At 50.7% G+C, this 12,839-nt stretch overlaps 2 protein-coding genes and 1 long non-coding RNA gene across 59 annotated transcripts in view; 2 read left to right on the plus strand and 1 right to left on the minus strand.

The window, feature by feature from the left end:
- The window catches only part of LOC125685583 (zinc finger protein 664-like), a 233,337-nt gene that overhangs the window by 69,065 nt on the left and 151,433 nt on the right, over positions 1-12,839 (minus strand). For 14 of the 36 annotated variants that reach the window (XM_048928761.1, XM_048928756.1, XM_048928752.1 and 11 more), the window contains one exon: positions 246-372. The exons of 10 other annotated variants lie outside the window; for them this stretch is intronic. In XM_048928761.1, coding sequence (XP_048784718.1) covers positions 246-372 — 127 coding nt within the window. Of the gene's footprint in view, positions 1-245; positions 373-562; positions 645-934; positions 1,093-1,624; positions 1,926-2,540; positions 2,796-12,839 lie in introns of those variants that run through there. 12 more of the 36 variants (XM_048928780.1, XM_048928736.1, XM_048928750.1 and 9 more) reach the window with 9 other exon arrangements.
- LOC125685589 (zinc finger protein 501-like) overlaps positions 1-12,839 on the plus strand; it is a 206,178-nt gene that overhangs the window by 61,561 nt on the left and 131,778 nt on the right. The gene's annotated exons all lie outside the window — the stretch shown is intronic.
- LOC125685599 (uncharacterized) lies at positions 1,811-9,707 on the plus strand. The gene is made up of 3 exons (XR_007373482.1): positions 1,811-1,926; positions 5,443-5,595; positions 6,689-9,707. It is a non-coding gene; the product is annotated as an uncharacterized LOC125685599 (long non-coding RNA).

A 12,839-nucleotide genomic window follows, 5' to 3' on the forward strand; every position in this document is an offset into this window, starting at 1 on the left:
CAATGGAAGGGCTGGTTCTCTCCCTCCTGGCTGATGCCTGCTTGCCAGCACTGACTCTGGGGTGTTTGTGAGCCTGCTGTGCATCCTAATCTCTTCTGAAACTCATGCTTCTCAGCATTTCCTTTGCTGCTGTTGTAGTTATCAATATGGAACTGCATGGTGATCATTCAAGGCCCGGCCTGCAGAGGCTCCTTCTGCACAGCCAAAGGTGCCCTAGCGAGGAGGAAAGGCAGCAAAGCCCTCACCCAGCGAGGCCACGCACTGGTACGTCTCCAGCATCACGTCCCGGTAGAGCGCTCGCTGCGCAGGGTCCAGCAGCGCCCACTCCTCCCTGCTGAAATACACGGCCACCTCCGCAAAGCTCACGGGCTCCTGCAAGTAAAGAGGCTCCTTGCTGGGAACAGCCAAGGCCCAGGGTAGCAGCTCAAACAGGACACAAACTCCTGTCCCAGCCGCTTCTCTGGCCCCAGCACACACACGCTGGCTGAGGCCACCTCCCTCTCCCCCCGCATTCACATCCCTCACCCCATGGCCTCTCCTGCCTGCTTCCCCCAGCCCCTACCTGAGATGGATGTGCTGTGGCCATCTGCGACTCTCCTGCAGGTGAGATGACCATTGCTGGAAGGCAGAAGTTGAACCGGAGCCTGCAGGGACAAGAGAAGTGGGAGGGGAGCTGTGAGGGAACGCAGCAGTCCCTGTCCCAGCCCAGCCCTCCACAGCCCATCTGTGGGGCTCTGCCTGGGGGATGGTACAGCAGGCCTTGCACAGGAAGACAATCAGCAACAGCACTGGTAACACTCTGGCTAAAGCTGATTACAAATCACAAAGCTCACTCAAACTGGGTGGCTGAAAGCACTGACACCTGGTTCAACAGCTGAGGGTATTTGGACTGTATGCCTGAAGACAAAGCATGGCAATGAGTCACTCATCTTACCCCTAAACAGGGTACAGCGCAAGCGTCCCTCGAGCTCTTCTGCACAGCAATGGGCTGAACGACAGGATCTCCCCACAAGCAGGGATGTCTCTCAAGGTCACAGCTGTACAGAGATCCCTCTCAGCTTGCTATCAAGACACCTTGCTGACACAGATCTTCTGTAAGAGGGGCTAGGTTAGTTTGGAAATTCATGAGCATTTCTAAAGTTATGTGTTACAGTAATGATTTCAAAGGAATTACAATATAATAATTACAAAATAAATACAATAGCCTGGGTTGAAAAGGACAACAATGAACAACTAGTTTCAACCCCTCGCTATGTGCAGGAATGCCATTCAACACATCGGGCAGCCCTGAGCCATGTCCAGCCCACTCTCGAATACCCCAAAGGATTGGGCATCCATGTCCTCCGTGGGTGACCTTTTCACGACCCTCTCCACCCTCTGAATGCAAAACTTCCTCCTGGTATCTAACCTAAATCGCCCCGGCTCAATTTGAAAGCATTCCCCCATGTACTATCACTATCCACCCACGAAAGCTGTCGTTCCTCCTCCACTTTATGCGTTTCCTTCAAGTCCCGGAAGGCCACCACGAGCTCTGCCCAGACCCTTCTCTTCTCCAAGCCAAAAAATCCCACTTCCCCCATTGCACCAAGAATGCCGCGGCGGATGCGTTTCCCTCCTCCCCCACCTGGGGACGCTGCTTCCCATTCAGCTCAGCACGCACACCGCGCTCGCTTCCCGGGGACCTTCTCAGCACCGTGCGCCCTTTGCACGACGCAGCCTGGGCTGCACTTTGCTGACGTGCAGCTCGGGCGCGTTCTCAACGTGTGCTGCAGTCAGCCCACAGACCGCCAGCTTTTCAGCATCTATTGCACAGCCCAGTGCCGGACCTGCTGCAGATGCTGGACGTGCTCAGGGCCCGCAGCTGTGCGCTGAAGGCATCTGCAGATGCCGGGAAAAAAGCCTTGGCAGGGGTTTGCACGACCCCAGGTGAGCCATCAGCCCAGCGCTAAGCGCACAAAGGGTAACCCTGAAAGGGCCGCTAGAGGCAGATGCTGCCTGCTGGGTCCCTGAAGGGAAACTGCGGGCTGCTGGGGAGGGAGAAGGGAGTTTAAATTCCCCCCTTGGAGGCTTCGCATTCAGACGCTCAAAAGGAGGCATCGGGGAGTTCAAAACTTCCATCAATCCTTGCGTGCAGAGCTGCGGAGCGAGGTCATCTCGTGTCTCCCGTGGCCCAGAGGGACAAACGCAGGCCTAGCTGCCTGTATTCCAGAGAGCCAACCGGGCAGCAGAGCACGCTGAGCTCGTGTGCTCATTTCCTCGCTGTCCCAGCTCCAACCCCTTCCTGCGCCCCTCGGAGCCCAAGCCGGGCTGCAACACGCCTGGGAACCGCTGCTCCCTCGTTGCAGCCCGTCTGGCCCAGCAAACCCGCTGTGCTGGGCGGGAGCTGGAGCCGGGACCGGGCTCCCGCCTGCGCTACAGCGGTGCCGGTTCCGCCCCGCCCGCTGCCGCTCACCGCTCCCCGCTCCCCGCTCGCCTCCCGCTGCTGCTGGCAGGGGGCAGGAAATGTGCGCTCCTCTGCACCAGCCGCGAAGGGCTCCTACCTTGGGTGCGGAGCAGGCTGCTCCCGCCTCTGGTGCAGGCAACCGGGCTGCTGCGAGTCGCGGAGAGCAGAGGATGCCGAGTGCCCTCAGCCCGGAGCTGGCCGCAGCACGGCCTTGCTGCTCCTCCTGCCACCGCCGTGCTGCCCGGATGGCTTCCGGCCAGGCTCTGGCCGCTTCGGCACAGCCTCAGGTGCCGGGCAGCAGTTCCCACAGCGAGCACGCCCCGAGCCGGCTGCCGGGCCTTGGGCAGTTTCACAGCTCGTTCTCCTGGCACATCTGCACCCGGGGAAGGGAGGGATGGGGGCTGCGTTTTGTTACGCTAATGAAGCGTCGCTGTCTGCTGGGTCTCTTTGCTTCCTTTGCTGGGGACATTCGCACAGTCTCGTGGTCACACATCCCCACGTTGCTGTCCTGTCGTTCCTTTAACTCCTCTCACCCGCGAGCAGCTCCCAGCAAGAGGCAATCTCCGGCTGCCTGCTCTCGAGGGCAGCATCTCCCTGCAGCTGGCTCACTTGCTCACTGAGCGCTGCCCATGGCACTGATGTCACGTTTCTACTCGCTGAGCAAGTGAGTTCTATTTCCAACAACTTCCTATCCTGCTTTCTCAATTTGGTCTTCTGTGCAAGGCATGAGCATGGTTAAGCTGTCTGCTGTACGAGGGCTGGCTCTGCTAAAAACTCTTGAGACCCACACATCCACTGTTGGGCAGCGAATGAGGCCTGGTATGGACCAGGTTTGTTACAAGTACAGGGGGCCATGTGTCTTAAGGTGATGTCCTATGTGGAGGTGAAGGAGTGAGGGTGCTCCCCTTGAAGGTGGATCCATGGGTGTAGGTTGGGTGATGGCAGTCGGTGTGGGAGCACACTTCTCAGGAGCAAGGTCCCACTGCGGGAGGTATCTCGAGAATTCCAAGAACTTCACAGGTGAAATCTTGCAAGGCACCCTGTGAGTGAGGCTATAATGCGCTCGAGAATGTAAGCTTTGTAATACTTTGGAAAATCATTACAACAAAAATGTATCTGGGGGCGTTTGCAGTTAGCTGCCAGGAAGGGGCCTGGTAGGATCATGTGATGAGTAAATGTCCCAACTGGTTTTTCATTGTCTTTATCCTCGTGATTGTTAAGTGTATCTGTTATAAAATTATTGCTTGTGGAATTCCACATACAATAAAAGTGCTCTTGTTGCTGGGAGACGTTGGTTTTAGCTCTTGCCCAGGGAATTCGGTGTTCCCGTGCCGTCCATTACCCAGCAAAAGAGACTTTATAAGCTGCTGCTGTCTGGTGTGAATGCTAAATATTGGATCAAAGGCGAGTGGTGTGAATGTGGGAATGGAGTTTAACTGGATAGTTGCTTAAGCCTGTATTTGTTATCTGAGGCCTGACCTGTAGTCCTGTCCAGGAATTACTGTGCAATAGAGGAAACTGGCATTTTGGTTGGCGTTGTGGTCTGGGGTTTAAAGAGGAATATGCATTTGGTCACACTAACGTGGTAGCTGTGAGGTGTGGACTTTGGGGAACAACAAAGAATCAATGAAATTGAGTATGGAGGAGCACGGGGAAAGGAAGTTCCAAGGCAACCCCCACTTCAGGTATTTCTGGGGAGCCTGAGGACCCTGTGAGAAATTAATGGTGGTTGGAAGCTGATGACCATTTAGCAGTTAATGGTGTTCTTGTGAAGGCAGGAGATGAGCCGCTGGAAGCGAATAGCCTTCATCTGGAGGGACGTGGGAAACTTGATCTGCCAGTGTTAGCCCGGGAAGCCTTAGGAGGGGAGGAGCTGAGAGCAGGGCTCTAGGACCCAGAGATGTCCTCAGGAAGAGCTGAAGGGGGGGAGCTGGAAAGGCCCAGGAGGGTTCCATCCCCGTTGAACGGGAAAGCAGTTTGTGCAAAAGAGGCACTGGATTTGGTAACAGATGCAATGACAGTTAAGGGTGGAGAAGATTAAGCTAAGGAAGGAATTGCAGCAAAGCGTGGAATGTGTAGTAACTGGAGCAACTTACTGGGTATTAAATACTTCTCCAACTCCAGATGAATGTGTGTGAATTTGCATGAAAGTGATGAATTTGTAACCGTAAGGGAAGCCACTGGCAAACCTGAGGAGGTTTACTTTCTTAAGCCTTTACAACTTAGTATAGGCAAACAGGTAGGAATACACAAATTTTTTTGGTGCCAAATTCACCAAAGCCTTTTCTAGGGCAAGATTTACTAGAACAACTGGAAGCTGAAATCAAGTTGAAAGGAGAATTGGAATTTAAGGTACAAGAAGAAGAACAGTTCACAGAGGTGCTTAGTTTTTTGCATTGCTCACTACCCCTGCTGGGAGCAGGATCCCAGGCAAAGGAAGTGATCAAGTGTGTCCTGGGGTGTGGGTGGCAGAAACCCCAGGAAGAGCTAAGAATGCAGCACCAATAGCAATGGGAATAAAGCAGGGAGCTCAGCCGGTTCGGATTGAGCAGTACCCCCTCAAATTCGGAGGTGGGAAAGGAATCCAGCCAATAACTGACAGTTTTCAGAAATTCGGGTTGTTATTGGAGCGTGAGTACAAGATTTAAGGGCCATCAATAGAACAGTGTAGGACTTATACCCATTGGTAGCATACAAAATTATCAGGTGAATTGGCATGGTTTACCCTTCTGGACCTAGAAGATGCCGTCTTTTGTCTACCATTGAGTCCAGAGAATCAGCTAATGTTTGCTTCCCGCAGTGCTCAAAATAGCCCCACTCTTTTCAGGAACCAACTTGCCAAAGGCCTGGAGCAGTGGCTATGGCTCCAGGACAAGGAACTTCATCCACAGTACATGGATGACCATCTGATGGCTACCAAAACAAAGGAGGCATGCATAGCAAGGACAATTAGTCTAGGAAACTTTCTCAGACTTCATGGCTATCGACTTTCTCCACAGAAAGCCCGGATGGCACGGCCATAAGCAACCTATATGGGGTATGGAGTGGCTGCTGGATCCCAAACCCTAAAGAACAACGAGGAAGGAAGCAACTTGCCAGACTGTGGAATTGCCAACAGCAAAGGAGCTCCGGACTTCTCTAGGGATGACAAGGTGGTGTTGCATATGGATATACAACTATGGAATACTGGTTAAACACTCTCTATGCCCTTTCCTATCCAAAGGTTTTCCTACAGGTTGGGGAGGGCAAAGCAGTTAAGGTTTACCTGTGGCAATTAGACACAGAGTCTGTTGTTTGTGCAGAACAAAAGCTTTCATTGTGCACAGTGAACTGGAACATCATGCTCTTGGTCAAGTGTCTCATTAATCGTGACCCTTTTGCTGCATGCGGCAGTGCTGGATCTTCCATCCTGCCCTGAAGGAGATGGCACTAGAGCTGGGCTCGTCCCTCTCGTGCCGTCCCGTGGCACACAGGCCACTCACCTCCGTCAGCCACCCTCCTCAGGTTTGCCGCTGGTCAGCTTGACCTTGATAGCATTTGCTCACTCCCGTGCCAGGAGTACAAGCCAGACGTCTTGTGATCACGTTGAGAGGTTCTGTCTGGCACAAGGAGTTACAGTCTTTCGGTTTTCTCCCTCCATGTCTGCTGAGCTTGTTTCCATCTCCCAAGGTCTTTTGCTAACCAGAGCGAGAATGTCTTTGTTTTCTCCTGGTGATCTAGAGATTAAAGGAAGCGAATTACAGGACCTGGACGAACTAATTGAGGGGACTTGGAGAGTGTTCAGAAACAGAGGACGCAGAGGCGCAGGCTTTGGTTCCAGACAGTAAAAATTTAAACTGAGGGCAAACCAAGATAGTGAAGAGAGGACCAAAACTTGATAGAGGGCTTAGGAGAGTAGGTGGGAGAAGGAGGGAGGATTAGACTTCAAAACAAAATAATAGATCCCGCTTCCTTATTATGGGCTGCAATCATGGCTGAGCACAGGAAAACTCACTGGGAACTGAGACCCTGTATAAATACTTGAGGCAAAGGGTTGTGGCTTGGAATTTATACACCACCACTAAGCAGGTAACACAGCAATGTGAGATTTGTTTACAGAATTTGTTTACTAGAACTGGCCCCAGGGTGCCATGGGACAAAAAGGGAAGGGAATTTATCCTGGGCAACAATGGTGACTTGATTTCTCGGAACTCCCAACAAAAGCGGGGTAGAGGTATACGTTGGTATTAACAGTCACCTTTTCAGGTTGGCCAGAGGCTTTTCCCTTGCAAGAGCAACAAGGTGCAGGAAGTGACTGAAGTATTGTGACAAGACACAATTCCAAGATTTGGGGCTCCAGAACATCATCTATAGCGATCAAGGTGAAAGAGCAAGCATCGTGCAGCTACACGTGAGTTAAGAAGACATCTCAGCCCCAGTGGACTATTGAGAAGACCGGAGCATTGAAGGTAAGGATTTAGAGACAACATGTGTAGAATGTGTTCTATAGGTTGCACGTGTTAAATAAGACTTGCTTCAGCCTGGCGTGAAAATACCTATTTAAACATGACTAAAGGAACAGTGGTTAGCCTAAAGCTCCCTGATTGCAGGATATGTACAGCCTTACCAAGAGATGGAAGAATGGAAATCCCTCAGTGTGGGACGCCCTCCACCAATTGGTCACCATGGGGTGGAGCAGGAAGTAGGCGTAGGTGTGCAAATAAAATGGTGACAATTGGAAGAAGGACCTGAATTCAGTGTACAGCTATAGACAGGCCTCAGTGTAAGACCGTTCCTGAGAACTAGAAGGACATTATGTAGGAGGATATTAGTGCTTCAATGGAACAGCTCCTCCTCCAGGGATACTGAGAACCTCTTGGAAAAGGGTGAAGCGGGGAATAACCCCCTTATAGACAGGCCCTCTGGGTTCCATAGTTTTATGGGATGGTTTATTCCTAGCCTAGGAGTAAGGGAATCAGAAAAGGCAATTGTCAGTATAGCAGCTACACTAGAGAATATCAAGAACTCAACTATGGATGCTATACTTGGACTGCAGACAGAGGTGTCCTCTCTTCATCAAGTGGTATTGCAGAACGGAACGGCTCTTGATCTCCTGATGGCCAAAGAAGGAGCGATTTGCGGAATCAAACTCTCTAACCCATTAAGTAAGGTTAAAAGGGCAGATATGTTTATTTCAGTGCTGCGCCACACACCGGGTGCAAGGGTGCAAGGAGTGATCTGCTCCTCCTAGCTTGCACACCAGAGAGTGGGGTCTCGATACGTTTATTAGCCAAGCCATACACAGTATTACCAAAAACTCATTGACATATTCATGACTTTTCCGGGAATTCATTCACATACTGTCCCCCCTCCCCAGGGCATGCGCAGTAGCTTCCATTGGATGAAGGCTCGATGTCTTCCTCCCCATTCGGTGGTCGTTTGGGATGAAGTCAGTTGTCTCCCTCGCCACGTCCTTCCGACCTTTGTCCCAGTCCTGGGCTCTTCTCTTGCCCTGCATGCCTCAGCAATTTCCTATTCTGCTTATCTTCCCTTTTTTCCTTGCTCTCTTAGGGGCCCCTCTTCCACTGTCTGCAGAGGGCTCCCTTTGTAGAATATGCCTGGGCTGACAGAGTGGTTAGACTAAGCAATAAATCTCCCTTGAGTTAGCAAAAGGTGAAACTAAGCAATGCTATTTGCGACCTCTTTTGAGTTAGCATAACCAGGCGATGTTATGGATCCCTTACATCCAGTATTCTTACATCTTGTATTCTTCAGCTTACCATCTCAATTCCCCCCTTTTCATTGCTAGTAGCAAATTCTTTCGCTAAATTGCCCCATTTTGGAAAAGGGAAGACTTAAAACATCTTCCACTTTCCACTGTTGCATTGCCTCCTACGGTACTGACCTAAAACCAGGCCAGGACCAAATGACTGCACGCATACACCAATATGATGAACAGCAAAATGGCATTTATTACACGTGAACTCTAGCTTATATAACCTATGTGCTTCGTCTACGCCCCTAAGGCACGTGCCACACATCAATCATAGAGCAGGGAGAGGGCCTATCGCGTCACATCCCATGGGGGGGTCTCTCAGTCTCGCAGTTGCTGACAACATTCCACTTTCTGCCTTAGTTTATGCTTTTTCCATTCTTCATAACTATTCTCTGGTCCAGATGTTTTACAGAGCCATAGTTCACACCTTGTTGCAATGCACGTCAATGTGAGACAAAAAGCTTCTTGAGCCAAGCGAAGTTAGGTAGCTGACTAGTAAGCGTTTCCTGTATCCCCTTTGGTCCCTCCATAACTGGGTTAGTCTCTATTTTGTCATGAGCTTCCTATTTATCGATTTTGAGTGGTCCAGAAGATTAAAGCAGCACATCGTACTGAGATCCTCACAACCGTGCCCCTTCATTTAATCAGTCCAGATCCCTTACCTCAATTCCTTTAACCTGTATACTATTGGGAGAAAATAAAGATGTTCTTGCTTGCACTGGCAAAATACTCTCGGAGGTATAAACAAGTTAAAGATTGTAGCTATTCATGCCAGACAGATCCTCTTGACATGATCACAAGACGTCTGGCTTGTACACCTGGCATGGGTGTCAGCAAATGCTATAAAGACCATTGGCAAGCCCTGCCAAAACTGAGGTGGCTTTGTGGAGGCAAGTGCTCAGGAACCACGGGTGCGTGTGTGACAGAGGAGCAAGCGGCGGATTGCCAAGTGACAGAAGAACCCCTCAACTGTACATGGAACCTGCTTAACGTTCCCCTGACTGAGAGCAGACAGAGGAGACGACCTGCACAGAAGGAGGTGAGCGCCAACATGGAGCTGCATCTCACACAGGAATGGTTCCACAGCAGCTGGGGGCAGGACGCAGCGGGCGGCACATCGCTGAGCGGCTGATGACAGAGTACTGTGCTGAGATGGAGGCCCCTGACGGCTCCTTCCTGGTCAGGGAAAGCGAGACTTACGCTGGGGAATAGGTTCTGTCCTTCTGGCACCGTGGGAAGGGGCGGCATTGCTGCATATACTGGCGACAGGACGCTACCAGTCAGTTCTTCTTCCTGACTGACACCGGGTATTTGCCAGCCTGTACGACCTCATCGCCTACTATTGGGAGACGCCGCTGAGGTCCCATGGACTTGAGATATGGCTGGCTGAGCCGGTGCCTCGGTCCAACACACACACCAACGCAGACCGGGTGCCGTGGGACGGCCCCAGAGGGACAAGTCCAGATCCAGCGCCATCTACTTCAGGGTAGGAGGGAAGGCATGGCAGGAGAGTTACATTTAATAAGGCACTTAACCACGTGCACATTGTTCAAGTTCATTGCCCACAATAAAAGTTTTTTGTTCTGCACTAACAACTGAGTCCGTGTCTAATTGCCACAGTTAACCCTTCCTCTTATTTCTCTTCCTCAACCTCTATGAGGACCTTTGGGCAGGATTTCAGAAGGGCATAGAGTGGCTTTACCAGTGTTCTTTGGTTGTAGGCGACACCACCTTGTTATCCCTAGGACAGTCTGGAGCTCCTTCCAGAGTCCCCCAGCTGTTTCCTAGGGCTCGGGAATCCTGAAGTGATTCCATAACACAAATGGGTTACTTGTGGCTGTGCCACTTGGGCTTTCTGTGGAGAAAGTTTAGTAAGCTAATTGTCCATGTTGTGCATTACGTCCTTTGTTTTGGTAGCTTTCAGGTCATCCCTGTCTTCGCATTTGGGGGGTCCTGTTTAACCCAAACCAGCGGAGCTACTCCTAAGACCGGGATAAGGGCTCTCAAGGTATCCTGTATTATACCTTACCAGTGGGTTATTTACCCTTTTAACCCTTCTTGGATTTTGATACTGGCTCCAAACAGTTCTCACTATGCCTGGTGGGAGTTTGAGCTCTCCCAACTCCGCCCAGCCACCAGAAACCTTTACCCAAATGACTCCTACTCATTGTATTACTTCCGCTATGATGTTCATGCCCACTAATGAGAGTGTTATTACTTTCTTAATAGAGGCCATTGTTAAGTATAGAGATGTAAGGTTGATCCCAGTAGAAGGGAGAAGAGTGACAATCACACATTTAACAATAACAAATAAATGTAACACAAAACATAGTACTGTTATAACCAAAATACAAAATGTAACAGCACACAACATCAACTTGCCAGAGATATCACCCTGAAATAAAGCAAATTAGTAACCAATTCATCTTTTCTTTATGAGTTTCACTTTTGACAATGCACTTTCCTTGACAGACCAAATAGTTCCTCAGCATCTTGGAATAACCCAACAATACTTAAATTACTCCATGTGCCTTATTAGTTCTACAAGGGAATGCCTCTGGCTTCTGTAGGAAAAGTATCCGCCAGTACCAACATACAAGGATACTCCCCTTTTCTTGGGACTTCCGAGAAATCAATTTGCCATTGTTGCCCTCCCTTCTAAATCATTAATTAGATTCCAATCCTCTCTAGAATATATTACAGGTTCTGACTCAGGTTTAAAGATTTTCAGTTGACCGTCTGGAATTAAAAGTCCTCTTCAACTGCCTGTTCTGCCACCTGACCCACCGTCTTATTTCCAGTTTCCTGTGCAGTGTTACCTTTCTGATGTCCTTTACAATGTGTAACAGCCACGCTCCTTGGTAGGTTGACATCATGCTTGTGCACCTAAAGGGCCCCAGGAAGCCTGGACGCTCCTCAAGATGGAAATCTTAAAGGCGCAAGAACAGAACTGTCCCTGAGTGCCGTAAGGCGAGCCGTAGGGGAAGACGACCAGTGTGGATGAGCCAGGAATTACTGTTGAGACTCAGGGAGAAAAAAGAGTCTACATCCTCTGGAAGAAGGGACAGGCTACTTGGGGAGATTACAAAGAAGTAGCTAAGGTATGCAGGAAGGAAGTTAGGAAGGCAAAAGCCCAACTTGAGTGCAGGTTGGCCTCTGCAGTAAAAGACAATAAAAAATCCTTTTATAAATGTATCAACGGCAAAAGAAGAACCAAAGATAATTCTCATCCTGTACTTGATGCAGCAGGGAATGTGGCCACTGAGGACAGGGAGAGGGCTGAGGTTCTCAATGCCTTCTTTACATCTGCCTTTAATAGCCAGATCAATCATCTTCTGGGCTTTTTATGCCCCGATCTGGAAGTCTGGGACGCTGCTCAGAATATGCCCCCACAATTCTGGAGGAGACAGTCAGAGAGGTGATTGCCGAGCCGCTCTCGGCCATCTATCCATGCTCCTGGTTAACTGGTGAGGTCCCAGAGGATTGGAGGCCTGCTGATGTGACTCCATTCTACAGGAAGAGCTGTAAGGAGGATCCGGGGAACTGTAGGACTGTTAGCCAGACCTCAGTACCAGGGAAAGTTATGAAGCAAATCATCTTGGATGAGACTGCACGGCATGTGCGCAGCGTCCAGGGGATCAGGACCAGCCAGCACAGGTTTGTGAAAGGCAGGTTGTGCTTGACCAACCTCATCTCTCCTTCTATGACTGGGTGACCAGTCTGGTAGATGAGGGAAGGGCTGCTGATGTAGTCTTCCTAGACTTCAGCAAAGCCTTTGACACGGTCCCTCACAGGCTTCTTCTGGGGAAATTGGCTGCCCGTGTTCTGAACAGATAGACGCTGCTTTGGGTAAGGAACTGGCTACAGGGCCGTGCCCAGCAGATCATGGTGAATGGAGTGAAGTCCAGGTGGTGACCCATTTCAAGTGGTGTCCCCCAGGGGTCGATACTGGGGCCCATCTTGTTTAATATCTTTATTGATGACCTGGATGAAGGAACTGAATGTACCCTCAGTAAATTTGCAGATGACACCAAGCTGGGAGGTGGTGTTGATCTGCCTGAGGGTAGGAAGCCCGTCAGAGGGATTTAGACAGGCTGGACCGCTGGTCTGAGGTGAATGGGATGAGGTTCAACAAGGCCAAGTGTCAGGTCCTGCACTTTGGCCACAACAACCCCATGCAGCGTTACAGGCTTGGGGGTGAGTGGCTGGATGAGTGTGAAGAAGAGAAGGACCTGGGGGTGTTGGTTGATGCTCGGCTGAACATGAGCTGACAGTGTGCCCAGGTGGCCAAGAGGGCCAACGGCATCCTGGCCCGCATTGGAAATAGTGTGGCCAGCAGGAGCAGGGAGGTGATCATCCCCCTCTACTCAGCACTGGTGAGGCCGCACCTCGAGTACTGTGTTCAGTTTTGGGCTCCTCGCTACAGGAAAGATGTTGAGGTCCTGGAGCACGTCCAGAGAAGGGCAACAAAACTGGTGAGGGGTCTGGAGCTTATGGCCTTATGAGGAGCGGCTCAGGGAGCTGGGATTGTTCAGTCTGGAGAAGAGGAGGCTCAGGGGAGACCTCATTGCACTCTATAACTTCCTGAAGGGAGGTTGTGGTGAAGAGGGATTTGGCCTCTTCTCCCAGGCAACAAGCGGG

The sequence above is a fragment of the Lagopus muta genome, chromosome 28 (assembly GCF_023343835.1).
Source record: "Lagopus muta isolate bLagMut1 chromosome 28, bLagMut1 primary, whole genome shotgun sequence".
NCBI lineage: Eukaryota > Metazoa > Chordata > Aves > Galliformes > Phasianidae > Lagopus > Lagopus muta.